Source organism: Nannospalax galili, unplaced genomic scaffold (assembly GCF_000622305.1).
Source record: "Nannospalax galili isolate Female #2095 unplaced genomic scaffold, S.galili_v1.0 scaffold388, whole genome shotgun sequence".
NCBI classification, from domain to species: Eukaryota; Metazoa; Chordata; class Mammalia; order Rodentia; family Spalacidae; genus Nannospalax; species Nannospalax galili.
Window position 1 is genome coordinate 86,482 of NW_008360304.1, and position 14,754 is coordinate 101,235.

Genomic DNA, 14,754 nt, shown 5'->3' on the forward strand with positions numbered 1-14,754 from the left:
TGACACTGAGGAATAAAGATCACTTATATTGTATGGGTTTATTTAAACAAAGTTCAAAAACAGATGAAGTGTTAAAGTTTTAGAAAATAAGGGTACTATTTACCTTTGCAGGGAGGGAAGGAATGAAACAGGACTACTTAAGTTTAGTAAGCTGACCTTCCTCCCCTCACTTCTTGACTTGAGGGCTGGTATAAGTTATATACTTAAGATTTGTGTACTTTTCATTATGCATGTTTTTGTTCAATACAGGTTTTAAAGAATAGCTTCAATAGTTCTTTTTAGCGATTGCCAGTAAATTATGAATAAATATGAAGATTTTTCTAATTCTAAGGAACTAGACTAATTCGTTCTTTTCCCTGTGTCCACTGAACTTTTTCCATTCAACATTTATATTGAAGACCTTCAAGATCATCCAATGAGAATTTTATATGACCTTCATTCAGAAGTCCAGACTCTAAAGGTATCATTCCTATAATATTAAGTTATCATTCTTCTATGGTGGGTAATTTTCTTTAGCTTTAATAAACTTAGAAGTTAGAAAATGTGTAATGTGTTTTGTTTTCCTCCTAAAAGGATGATATTAATAGTCTTCTTGATAAAACAAGATTGGAAAATCAAGAAAGCACTGATTTCTTAAAGGCAACAAAAATACTCATGAAAAAAAATTCAGCGGATATCATAAAAATAAGAGAGTTTTTTGAGAAGTATGGATATAATACACGTGTCAAGGAAAATTCAGGTTTGATTAACTTTCATTTCCTAGCACTTGGCTTAGTATTAAGGAAGGCTTAATTGAGGCTTTTAGTTCTGGCCCTGTTGGGATGACTGTCATTCCATTAACATTCAGCACTGGCTGTGATAGTAGTACAGTATAAAATAGTCCTAAGTGAATTTGAGGAAAATCTGGACTGCAGCCTGGGTTACATAGTAGCAAGACTTGTTACAAGAAAATGAAAAGTAAAACAGTCTTTGCTCACCTTTTCTTGGTGCTAGATGAGAGTTCTTTGAGCTGTTTAAAATGAATTAGGGGCTGGTGAGATGGCTCAGTGATTAAGAGCACTTACTTCTTTTCCAGAAGACCTGAGGCCAATTCCAAGCACTCACATTGGGCAGCTCACAACCACCCATAACTCCAGCTCCAAGGAATCTTGACTCCCTCTTCTGGCTTCCATGGGTACCCCCACACATGTGCACATAAATATACACAGAGACACATACACATAATTAAAACTAAATCTTTAAACCCATGTGATTTAGGATTGGCAAGATATTTCTAGTAAGTTCTAACATTAAATAACTGGGCCAGCATGGTGCTGCATGCCATTAATCCTAGCACCCGGGAGGCAGAGGCAGGAGGATCTCTGTGAGATGGAGGCCAGCATGGTCTAGCATGATCCACGCCAGCTGTAGCTACAGGGGGACCCTATCTCCCAAAACAGAACAAAACAAATAACAGAAAATACAATAAATAGCAGGGAAACCACAAGTTACTATTTCATTTGATAGATAGATAGATAGATAGATAGATAGATAGATAGATAGATAGATGATGGATTAATGGATGGATAGATAGTTAGATAGAAAGAAAGAAAAGGTACGTACATAGGTACTTGGTAGACTGTGGACACAATGGTACTAAATAGACAGATGAGAGATGATAGAGAAATATTTGGTAGGTGAAAGGGTAGGTAGGTGACCGAGAGGATAAAGTTTTCATGACAGAATATCATGGACAGACCGACTTAACAGCACATCTTCTTCCACAGCCGCGCAGGTGCTCCTAAAGCCACCCTCCCTGGAATCTGGCATCTTCCTGTGTCCTTACATGACTGTCCCTGGTGCAGCCTTCATAGATAGATAGATAGATAGATAGATAGATAGATAGATAGATAGATAGATAGATAGATAGATAATTTTTTCAGATTCCTCTTCTGTAGAATGAGAGACTTGAATTATATAAATTGATAAAGTCTTTTTATAGTTCTAATTTTTACTTCATTTTTTTGAGACAGGGCCTTACTAGGTTGCACTGCCTGGCCTAGAACTCAACCAAGTAACAGAAGGTCTGGCCTGGAACTCATAAAGATCCATCTGCCTTTGTCTCTTAAGTACTAAGGTAGTTGGAAGATTTTAATGAAGGAATACAGCATAGTGGTTTAGTATTAAACCAAAGGCCAAAGGCCCAGTGTTGTGGTATATTCCTATCCCAGCCTCCTGGGAGTCTAAGAAGAATCACAAGTTCAAACATACTCAGCCTAATTACTAACCATGTTCCTCATTTGTAAGATGGGGATATTTAATACATCTCTTTCATGAGGTTGTAAAAAGACCAATGAGCTGAGCATAATCCCAGCCCTTTGGAGGCCAAGGCAGGAAGAACATGAGGTGGAGGCCAGCCTGGTGTGCCAGTTAGCCCAGTATTAAATACCTTTGCTGCTACTCTGTCCATATCTTTAATGTGCTTCAGTGTTTTCATGTCTTATGAAAAATCACCTTTGTATATAAGTAAAACATTAACAAAATTCAGCAGTTATATAACTGAGAATATTTGTGGTAGGTATTTTAAATAGCATGGCAGAATCTATTTGACTTTGGTATGAAAGAACCATAGATTCAAATGTTCTCCTCCCCTGTTTATGGCATGTGTAATTCTTTGGATAATTTTTCTACATTGCTTTTTTCTTGTTTTTGAGGTAGAAATACTGTCTCACTATTAAGACTGATGGCTTTACTTTATTAATCTCATCAATGAAAGACCTGAAATAAAACAGTCTTTGGCAACTCTTGCAGCATTCCTCAGAACTAACCAAAAACACAGTGCCGAGACAACTCAGCTAGTCGGGAACTTCTCTAAGGGTCAGAAGCCACAAAATCAAAGTATAAAGCTTATTAATAGTTGAGAAAAGGCATATCTTTTTTTAAAAAACTTTTTTAGCTCGGTATGGCAACATACACCTTTAGTCCTAGCACTCAGGAGGTAGATGCAGGTGGATCTCTGTGAAATAGAGGTCAACTTGGTCTACATAGCAAGTTCTCCCAGCTGGGGCTATAGGGAGAATCTGTGTCAAACAGAAAAAAATTTAAAATAGACTTTTAAAATTTTATTTTTTATGTGTGTGAACAGTATTGCCTGCATGTATTAAGTGTACCTGTGTCCTGCAATGGCTGCAAAGGCCAGAAAAGGGTGTTGGGTCCCCTGGAACTGGAGTTAAGGACAGCTGTTAGCCAACGTGTGGATGCTGGGCACCAAACCTGGGTCCACCTTTCTACCTAGGTCCATTGCCTCGGCTTTGCTTTTTTTCTTTTTTCCTTTTTCTTTTTTTGAGTCAGGGTCTCTCTGTAGCTCCAGCTGTCCTGAAACTTGCTGTGTAGACCAGGCTGGCCTTGAACTCACTGAGATCTGCCTGCCTCTACCTCCCGCATGCAGCTATGCTTTTGATAAAGATGTTCTCAAGCTAAGAAAGGATAAAAATTGATCTTTGTATACCGCTTTCCTTCTGAACTTAGGCATCTAAAAGTTAAAAGTTTTAAGAACAGCCAGGCGCGGTGGCACACACCTTTAATCCCAGCACTTGGGAGGCAGAGGCAGGCAGATCTCTGTGAGTTCGAGGCCAGCCTGGTCTACGTAGTGAGTTCCAGGTCAGCTGGGGCTACACGGAAACCCTGTTTCAAAAAGACAAAAAAAAAAAAAAAAAAAAAAAAAAAAAAGAAGAAGTCTTAAGACTGGCGAGATGGCTCAGAGGGTAAAAGTACTTAGTGCCAGTCCTGACAACCTGAATTTGATCCCTGAGATCCACAACAGAACAGACTCTTAAAAAGTTGTCCTCTGCTGGGCAGAGGCAGGTACATCTCTGTGAGATCAAGGCCAGGCTGGTCTCCATAGCAAGTTACAGGCCAGCTATGGCTACAGGGACACCCTGTCTCAAAAAAGACAAAACGAAAGAGTTGTCCTCTAATCTCCACAAGCACATTGTAGGCATGCACACACACAAAATAAATAAAAATGTTATTTTAAATTTTTTTAAGGGGCTAAAGAGATGGCTCAGCAGTCTAGAGGTTCTACTGCCCTTACAGAGATGACCTGGGTTTCGTTCCCAACATTCACATAAGGGAAGCAAGTGCCTGTAACTGGGTCCCAGGCTCTACTTGCTGGATCTTACATACCACACCATCCACTGTTATTCAGCAGGCTGACTCAGTGACTGATGGAGATGTCATAAATGCTGCAAGAAAGTTTGTTTCTGGCCAGAAATCAATGGCAGCAAGTGGAAACTTGGGACATACACTTTTCTTTGATGAGTTGTAACACAGAAACACATATTGGAGGGGGAGAGCCCCAACCAGCAAATAACATCGAAATCAGAGTCTCTTAACATTTGTCATTTTTTCTCAGTGAGGTAAAATACCTTGAAACAGAAATGTGAGTAGTTATTCCCAGCTGACCTAGAATCAATAAAGTGTGATGTTTAAAAAATAAATATTAAAAAGTGCCTACAACTCTGGTTTAGTGGATCTGATGCCTTCTGGCTTCTGGCACCTGCACGGTACACATAAACTCACAGATGCATGCATGCATACAAATATAAATAAATTTAAAGTTAAAAATCTCAAATTATAATTATACTCTGTAGTCGGGCGAGGTAGCACATGCCTTTAATCCCAGCACTTGAGGAGAGGCAGGCAGATCTCTGCATTCAAGGCCAGCCTGGTCTACAGGCCAGCTGGGAATACAGGGAGACCCTGACTCAAAAAGACCAAAATGATAAATAATAATAATATACTTTGTGTTAAATCTAGAACAAAATTTATAATATACTAATTGCACACTAATAATAGTTTCAGAAAATACTAAATCTCATTATTGGTGAAAGTAAGGAAATTGGATTTTATTTGTAAGTGTTGTCTTTTCAAAATAGTTTAGTTTCTCAGAGGTATCATCCAGGTAGAATACAAGTAGGTAAGATGTGCAGAAGAGAGAGTTGAAATAAAATTTTTAGAAAATCTAAATTTTTGCTGATGAGGGAAATTTCAGACGGAGCTATTTTATATTTTAATAAATAAGATTTTCTGTTTTGAAATGTGATCAGAGTATTATCTTTGATATTTTTTTCTCTTAGTTTGTGAGCAAGAAGCCACTGACTCCACCCCAGTGTTGGCCATATGTGAAGATTTTCAGAAGTCTGGTGTGAAGGACGATCTGTCCGATCCCTGTGTTCCATGCAGTTCTGTTTCTGAGATGCTGCTACGAAGTCCACAGCTTTCAGATTTTGGACTTGAGCGATACATGATCTCCCAAGTACTACCAAACCCTCCCCAGGCAGTAAGCAGCTGTAAGGAAGAGTGCATGATTGAATCCCCTCCTGCCAAAGAATCATTTGTTAAAGTGTTGAAGACTCCCAGATGTGCTCTAAAGATGGATGATTTTGAGTGTGTAACTCCTAAATTAGAACACTTTGGTATATCTGAATATACTATGTGTTTAAATGAAGATTATACAATGGGACTTAAAAATATGAAAAACATTAAAAGGTAACTTGTACAAAAATATTTTATGTGTATGAGTATATTACCTACATGTATGTAAATGCACCTGTATTGTGCAATACCTTCAGAAACCAGAAGAGGGTGTTGAATCCCCTGGAACTAGAGTTACAGATGGTTGTTAGCTGCCTTGTGGGTGCTAGGAACTGAACCCAGATCCTCTGCAAGAGCAGCCAGTGCTCTTAACCACTGAGCCATTTCTCCAGCCCCTAAAAAGTAACTTTTAAAAAAAATTTATTATTTTTATTTTATGTGTATGAGTGTTACGCCTGCATGTATGGAAGTGCACCCATGTTGTGCAATGCCCGCGGAGGTCAGAAGAGAGTGTCAGATCCTCTAGAACTGTAGTTACGGACAGTTGTTAGCTGCCATGTGGGTGCTGGGATCTGAACCCAGGTCTTCTGCAAGAACATTCAGTGTTCTTAACTGCTGAGCCACATCACCAGCCCCAAAAGTAACTTTTTAAGAGGTACATTTTTACCTAACTTCTTAAATATTTGTTGTTTTTTTTTTCTTTCTCTTTTTGTTTTTGGTAGAAAAAAATATGTTTCAGACATTTTCTTTTAGAAAGATCTCAGATATTTCATATTTTAAACCTCTTAAATCACTTTAACAAAGTATGAGCTACTGATTTCCTTAGGTGAGAAGCTGTGGAAGGAGTAATAGAATCAGTGTTATTTTCTGTGTGGCTGTCGTCCACATATATGTGTAAATGGCTAATCATGCTTAATAAAAGGACAGGATCAGTCTTTGTTTTTTTTGAGACAGAGTCTTCCTGTAGCCCCACCTGGCCTCTATCTCAGAGAGATCTGCCTGCCTCTGCCTCCCGAGTGCTGGGACTAACAGCTTGCACCAATATGCCTGGCTCATAATGAAAAATTTCTTAACATGCTTTTGTATACTAGGTAGAAAATTCCACAGTTTGAAGCCATAAGCTATACAATTCCTATATTCAAATGAGAGAGTTAAATGTACAGATTTCCTTTGTTACAAGCTGTTTATCCACTTCAACATTATCAAGATAAGATACCACTTCTGTCTCCTAACTACTAGTATTGCAAGTATATTCCTGAACACCTGGATACTATATAGTTACATATTTAAAATACATATTTTGAATATAAAATTGGGGGGGGCTTTTCCCCCCATGGGTCTTTATTTCATAAACTAGACTGAACTACTCCAGACTGGAATATATTTGAAGTATTTTTTTTACAAAGGTTGAATATTAACTTTTTTAACTTTATAATTTCCCCTTGAATCATATCAGTGAGGAGGCCATAGGAACAGGGCCTGTGACCAATGATAATTCTTTTGCCACTCCTGGTTCCATAATCCAGCAGCTGGAAAAAAGTGGTGAGTTTAAAAATCAATTTCTCGTCTGTACTCTTTCCAGACTGTCCTTGTACAAAAATGAGTCTCCGGCTGTAGAGATTCTAGTAGCATTCTGCTTCTTTAATCTGTAACATTGAAGTTTATTAAGTACCATTTCATTCAGGTTCGGCTTGATTTCATCTGAGAAAGAAAAAAATTTTAATATTTATTTTTATGTGTATGTGTGAGTGCCTACATGTATGCTGGGATTAAAGGTGTATGCTACCACCCAGCAAGGTAATATTAAAAAAAAAATTTTAGTTTATTATGTTTATTTTATGTGTATGAGTGTATTACCTGCATATATGTACATTCACCTGTGTTATACAGTACCCACAGAGGCCAGAAGGGGGCATTGGAACGCCTGGAACTGGAGTTAAGGACTGTTGTTAGCCACCATGTGGGTGCTGGGAACTGAACCTCAGTCCTCTGCTGAGCCAGCTCTCCAGCCCTAGTTAACATTTTTTTAACCATTAATAACAAAGTACGCAAGTTAAACTGACAGTGCTTATAACTTAAAAGTTAAAATATTTATTTCAACTTTACTTTCATGCCCATTTTTTGTCTTCTAGAGGCTGAATACACAAATTCACCCTTGGCACCCAAATTCTGCACTCCTGGTTTGAAAATTCCTTCTACAAAGAACAGTACAGCTTTGGTAAAGTTCATTAACATTAAAATCATCCTCTTTAAGACTTAGATACACTACTTCTTCTAAAGTCAGTCTGTCTAAAAAACAGACAAATGTAGCTCTTTAGGACTACATATACAGTGCCTTTCTGGAGGGTAGTTTAACACTATAGAGCTAGAAGAGCCTTATATTTTTTCATGCCATATCAAAATTTGTTCAAGGCAAATTGACGCAGAGATTTATAACAAGCTATTGGAGGAACATGAAAACATGGGGAACGATGTAAATGACAATACAAAAGCAGCAAAATTCAGTAAGGCATTTTCGAGAGCTGCTGTCATGTATCTGTCATATTTTGAAAAACACAAGATGGTGTAAAAAGAATATTTTCAAGAGATATTTGTGGAAATTATTAAATATACACACACTCTTGCATACATGCTTATATCTTTTTTTTTTTTTTTTTTTTTTTGTTTTTTTTTGTCTGTCTCTGGGCGCGCGCTCTCTCCGCTGTGCTCGCTGTCCTACACCTTTCTATGTCGACCGGGGCGGCCTTGAACTCACAGAGATCCACCTGCCTCTGCCTCCCGAGTGCTGGGATTAAAGGCATGCGCCAAAGAAGAATGGATAGAAACAGACCAAAATGTGACCGAATTATGGATAATTTAATGCCTCTCCCCCTCCAGTTATTTGTTGTTGTTAACAAATTATTTAATGTAATCAAACCTTACTCTTTAGAGTCACAATCAACATGTAAGACAACCACTACTATTGGATATCTTAAAGTATCCAATAATGTTGGATATGTTCTACAATTTCCATTGTTCAGTATGGTATCCACTAGTTACGTGAACTTTTTACATATCTGAAATGTGGCTGATGCATGTGAGCTTGTGGGTAGTACACTGACCCGTGCAGCTGCAGACAAGCAGTGCTTGTGACTAGGTTAACTGCCTGCAGGTACTTGCCATTCACATCTTTTTTTTTAGATTTTTAATTTACTTTTATTTTATATATATGAGTTATGCCTGCATATACGTAAGTACACCCATGTTGTGCAGTGCCCACAGAGGACAGAAGAGGATGTCAGATCCCCTGGAATTAGAGTTACAGATGGTTGTCAATAACTACCATGTGGGTGCTGGGATTTGAACCCAAGTCTTCTGCAAGAGCAGTCAGTGCTGTTAACTGCTGAGCCATCTCTCCAGCCCCGCCATTTACATCTTTTACATGTTGTGTTGGTTTTTGGTCTTTTTTTGAGAAAAGACCTTTTTAAGTCTTGAATCCCTGACCTTCCTGTCTCCGGCTTTCATGAGCTAAGATGACAGGCATGTACCACCCTACCTGCTTACTTCTTAAGTTGCCTGCCTTTGCCTTCTAAGGGCTGGGATCAAAGGCATGTGTCACCACACCTGGCACTTCTTAGCTTCTGTTCCTATGGGAGCCACCTTGTTGATAAGCTACTCCTAGCTTCTCTGTGTTTTTATTAGCTTGTGACTTATCCAAGTAGTGAATTTAGTGTGAGTGAACTGTATAGTAAGCCTATCTGCTTCTTCCTTTTGGGAGTGAGCCTGCCTGTGGAGGGCGTGTCTAAACAGTTTTTCCCTTTTTTCTGAGAGTTATCACTACATAGCTAAGGCTGGCCCTTCCTACTTTTGCTCCATGCTCTCTCTACCCTTAGCACCTAAATTCTGTAGTCCTGGTTTGAGAATCCCTTTACAGAGAATCACAGAGTTATGGGAAGTTCCATAAAATTAAAAGTTCTAATCTTCCTCATGACTCAGGTCTAACCACTACTTTATCTTTCTTACTTCAGCTCCCAATCAGCCTCAAGTTTTGTGGTGCTTGAGATAGAGTGGGAGAATCTGTCTAAATCTGGGGGTCAGTCACTATTCCATTGAGTTCTCACAGTAAGCCTTTATTAGTAATAAAAAATGGTATTTTGTCTTCCATATATGATTTTTTCATTTTTCTTGATTTTTGTATCAACTCAGGAAAATGGGGTCATTTTGGGTCTTAAGTAAAATTCCTACAGAACTAACAAGTAAAAAAAAAAATTTTTTTGTCTTTTTGAGACGGGGTCTCCCTGTAGCCCCAGCTGGCCTGGAACTCCCTATGTAGACCAAGCTGGCCTTAAACTCACAGAGATCCACCTGCCTCTGCCTCCCAAGCATTGAGATTAAAGGCATGCACCACCATGCCCAGCTGTAAAAATTTTTATTTACCATCATTCAGTGATATATTTTTATTCTATAGGTATCAGCAAATCACCCATTATCAAAACCAAATAGTTCATTGGGTGATTTGGAAGTTAAAGACTGTACACCGTTAATTCTAAATTCAGATGAGTGCTATGAGAATTTTGCAGATCCTTCTTCTCCTACAATTTCCTCTTATGAAAATCTCCTCAGAACACCTACACCTCCAGAAGTAACTGCAATTCCTGAAGACATTCTCCAGGTTCGTTTTCTGAGCTATTGTAATTTTTTTCTAGTATTCTTTTCAAAATCAGATATTTACATTAAAGATCTGAAATTGCATATAAACTCTTATTTACCATCAAGCTAATGTGCTACTTTTAGTTTTGAGAAAAACCTAATTTCTAGGCTGTTAGGGCTGTTCTGAAACCCTTCTGGGAAGGGCTTTCTTGAGCTAAGCACTGGCTTCTAATTTCATGACTCTCATGGGGTATTTTCTCTTTAACTTCATGTTCTAAAATGTACTTTTTTTTTTTTTTAGACAGGGTCTCCTTGTAGTCCCAGCTGTCCTGGAACTCACTATGTAGACCAGGCTGGCCTTGAACTCAAAAAGATCCGCCTGCCTCTGCCTCCCAAGTACTGGGATTAAAGGCGTGCACCACCACACCCAGCTAAAATATACTTTTTTGTTAATTTTTCAATTGTGGTTGCCACATTGGTGCATGGTTTTACATGTATTAGAATGGCTGACTCTTCAGTATAACATCACTGACTGATAAACTCTACTAAATGATTCCACCAGGCTGATTCTTTGACTTTGTGATCCTAGTTATGATGTTTGGCAATTATTGCCTAGGTGCAAGGAATTCTTTGTGTGTCTGTGTGTCTGTGTCTGTTTCTTTTTGAAACAGGGTTTCCCTGTAGCCCCATCTGGCCTGGAACTTGCTATGTAGACCAGGCTGGCCTTGAACTCACAGAGATCCACCTGCCTCTCCCTCCCAAGTGCTGGGATCAAAGGGATGCACCACTACACCTGGTTAAGTATGAGGAATTCTTAATGACCATTCTAGAATTGTTCCTAGTTTATAGGAGTATGAAAACAATAAATCATATGGGAAAATGCCTATGTGCCAAAAGAGCTGACTCACCCTTCCAGATCAATAAAGAATTTGTTACCTTTTGTCTTTTTTTGCTTTTCTGGGAAGTAGAATAAACTAGGTGAGGAGGGAGGGAACATGTTCTTTGTTTATAGGTGTTTAGTGGAGATGGTATTTCCCATTATAGACTCTTCTTCCAGTAAAGGGAAAAAGACATTGTCTTTTCCCCCCCTATATAGTGCTGGGGATCAAACACTGGGACTTGTGCATGATACTGAAACACTCTACCATCTCACTGCACTCCCAGTTCCAAGGAGATCTTACGTTTTATATGCTACTTCTATTTCTCTTTTTAATTCTTAAAAAAATATTATTTGTGTGTGTGTGTGTGTGTGTGTGTGTGTGTGTGTGTGTGTGTAAGTGCACCCATGTCATGCAGTATCCACAAAGGTTAGAAGAGGGCATTGGGAGTTGGGCATAGTGGCGCATGCCTGTAATCCCAGCTCTCAGGAGGCAGAGGCAGGCAGATCTCTGTGAGTTTGAGGCCACCCTAGTCTACAAAGTGAGTTCCAGGCCAGCTGGGGATACAGAGAGACTCTGTCTCAAAAAGACAAAAAAAAAAAAAAAAGGGAACTGGAGTTACAGATGGTTGTTAGCTGTCGTGCGGGTACTGGGAACTGAACCCCAAGAACAGCCAGTGCTCTTACCCACTGAGCCATCTCTCCAGACCCTTCTTTTCATTTTTAGGGCAATTTAAAAATTATATTTATGTACAGAAAACAGCAGTGTACACTTAATCCACTTTGGTGGCGATTTCTTTGGCCTTTGCCTTTTCCACTCTGGCAGTGCAAGTCACAGATTTTGGACCCAGGACACTGCCTCTCCAGTGATGGCGAATCTCACCATATCTGTCATTGTAATTAATTAATTGGTCTTGATAGCTTTTACGAGCCTAGTCAGAGCACCTTTGTCTGAGTTAACCTGTGTGAAGGCAGCAGTGGTCCATGTCTTCCCATGAACCAACCACCCCAGCCTGGCCTTCCCCTTGAAGATGAGGTAGGGGACCCATCTTACAGCACAAGGCAGGCAGGAAGACCACCAGCTCAATGGGGTTTATATATATCATGAGCCTTCTTGTTCTCCACCAAAGCAGTGACTCTTGACCCCTGGGGCAGGTGGCCTCTTGCTGAGGTTGTCCCCTTTGCCAGCACTTGCTTCTTAGCTCAGACCAACGGCCTCTACTTACCCTTCTGCTTTGTCTCTGACCTTTTGGCATTTTGCTTAGCTGAAGGAGACTTTTCAGTGTTTTTGGTGTTGGTGTTGGTGTTTTGACTTTTTTTGACAGGGTCTCCCATAACTCCTATCTGACTTGGGGCTTGGCTATGTAGACCAGGCTGGCCTCTCTCTCACAGAGATATGCCTGCCTCTGACCCCAAGTGCTGAGATTAAAGGTGTGTGTCATCATGTCCGGCTTTTAGTGTTTTAATTAGCATATATTAGTTATATAATAATGGGTTTCAAGTACGACACATGCATGGAATTTTCATGCATGTATATAATGTATTTTGATATTTATAGACTCACACGTACCCTTGCCTTCTCTTGTTGAACTCCTGCTCATCCCCTTCCTCTTTACAACCAGTCTCCTTTCTACTTTCATGGTGGGTGGGTGGGTGGGTGTGTGTGTGTGTGTGAGCACGCACGTCCAAATGAGTTTCATTGAGAGTGCTTATGGGAGTGTGGGTTACAGTTTGTTTACAGGAGTGTGGGCACTTTACTAGTGGCTACACTCTGAAAATGTCTCACCCTCCCCTGTTAACCATTAACTGTCTATAAATCCTCTGAGAGAGGTAGGGTGTGGCCCCACCTCCCTCTGTGATGGGATGCTGATTGGCTCAGTCTTATGTAGTGCTAGTCAGGTAATCACAGCTGCTGTATATAGCTGCTTTATGCATGAAAAGGTACTGCTATTTCAGGTTTTTCTTTTTATACTCTTTTGAACATTTCAAAGTATTCCTGTACATTTACTCTATAACATATTTATAGACTTATTCAGCTCTCAGAAGTGTCTTGCTACTTATTTCCATTAACTTTGATAAGTGTGTTTTAATACAAGGTTTTAAATTTATTTTGATTTTTTTTTGACACCTTTTTTTTTTTTTTTTTTTTTTTTTTTTTTTTAAAAAAAAAAAAAAAAAAAAAACCTAGCTGGCCTAAAACTCACTATATAGACCAGGCTGGCCTTGAACTCACAGGGATCTGCCTGCCTCTGCTTCCTGAGTGCTGGGACTAAAGGCATGAACCACCACACCCGGCCAAGCTAATTTTGATTTTTTTTTTTTTTTTTTTTTTTTTGTCGTCTTTTTGAGACAGGATCTCCTTGTAGCCCCAGCTGTCCTGGAACTCACTATGTAGACCAGGCTGGCCTTGAACTCAGAGAGATTGCCTGCTTCTGACTCCCAAGTGCTGGAATTAAAGGCATATGCCACCACGCCCGGCTTGATTTTTTTTTTTTTTTGACACATTTTTACTTATTTGTATGTATGTATGCATGTGTGAGGGAATGTAGGCTGTGGCATTCATATGGTGGTCAGAGGACATCTCACATGAGTGGATTTTCTCCCACCATGTGAGTCCAGGGGATTGAACTCAGTTAATCAGGCTTAGTGGCAGATACCTTTACCAGCTGAACCATCCCTTCAGCCTGCATTTTAGATATCAAACCCCCCACATGGAAGTTAAATTTCTTTGTTATATCTGTATATACTGCTCACAATTTTTTAGTATTTATTTTTAAGTTTTCCATGAGTTTTTGAAAGATTTTTTATGTGTATGAGTATTTTGCCTGCATGTAAGTGCACTTGTGTCATGTAATGCCCGCAGAGGCCAGAAGAGGGTGTTGGATCACCTGGAACTAGAGTTGCAAACAGTTGTTAGCCACCATGTGGGTGCTGGGAACCCAACCCAGGTCCTCTGGAAGAGGAGCCAGTGCTAAGCATCTATGGTTTTCTTAAATTTTTATAACACCTTCCAAATTTGTTGTTCACATGACTTGATAAAAAGGAATTTGTTTTTTAGATTTTATCAAAACACAACTCAAACCTAGCCACTCCTGTGGCAGTTAGAGCAGTGCCATCGAGGAAAGGATTCCTCAGACATGAAGGGCAGAGCATCAGAGGTGCCCCGCAACAAAGAGAACTGGTGAAGGTGAGTCTGAAGAAGTACCTGCATCATTTGAGGAGATGCTTAAAAAATCACATCAGTTTGCTGTGGAGATTTTTTTCTTTTTATTTTATGTGTATGAGTGTTATGCCTACAGGTGATTGTTATGCCTACAGGTGAGTAAGCGCACCCATGTCATGCAATGTCCTTGGGAGGACAGAAGAGGCCGTCAGATCCCCTGGAACTGGAGTTATAGACAGTTGTTAGCTGCCATGTGGGTACTGGGATTCGAACCTGGGTCCTCTGCAAGAACAGTCAGTGTTAACCGCTGAGCCATCTCTCCAGCCCTGAGATTTTGTTTTTCATTTACAATTTGCCAGTTTGGGTTAACAGCCAGGTCTCTATCCTCAGCTTTGTAGGAATGACTTTTACAACATAGAATCTGGACTAAGGCTTTTACTTAACCTTGCACCAAAAAGGTGCAAATGTACACAAATGTAAACAAGCTGAGCGTGTGCTCCTTAATCCCTCAAGACCTCACTTTGTCCTCCACTCAAAATAGAAAATGAATGTGGGTGTGCTTGTTTAACATATCAAAGCACTGAAAGTAACTGTGTAATATCTTAGGCCTAGGGATCAAAGGGCATGATTCTCTGATGAGATGGGGGTGGATCCTAGCTTTGATTTCCTCAGTTGGTACTGGAGATACTTTCTAAATGAAGTACGAGTGAAGCCTTCTCTACGGAGAGCA

The 14,754-nt window shown here is 39.6% G+C and overlaps 1 protein-coding gene across 3 annotated transcripts in view; it reads left to right on the plus strand.

Moving 5' to 3' along the window:
- Ska3 (spindle and kinetochore associated complex subunit 3) overlaps positions 1-14,754 on the plus strand; it is a 33,792-nt gene that overhangs the window by 16,332 nt on the left and 2,706 nt on the right. The window contains exons 2-8 of one of the 3 annotated variants that reach the window (XM_008824324.3): positions 399-460; positions 574-739; positions 5,118-5,529; positions 6,812-6,897; positions 7,488-7,573; positions 9,803-10,006; positions 13,920-14,048. In XM_008824324.3, the coding sequence (XP_008822546.2) occupies positions 399-460; positions 574-739; positions 5,118-5,529; positions 6,812-6,897; positions 7,488-7,573; positions 9,803-10,006; positions 13,920-14,048 (1,145 nt within the window). The remainder of the gene's footprint in view (positions 1-398; positions 461-573; positions 740-5,117; positions 5,530-6,811; positions 6,898-7,487; positions 7,574-9,802; positions 10,007-13,919; positions 14,049-14,754) is intronic. The other 2 variants (XM_029559250.1, XM_029559251.1) reach the window with 2 other exon arrangements.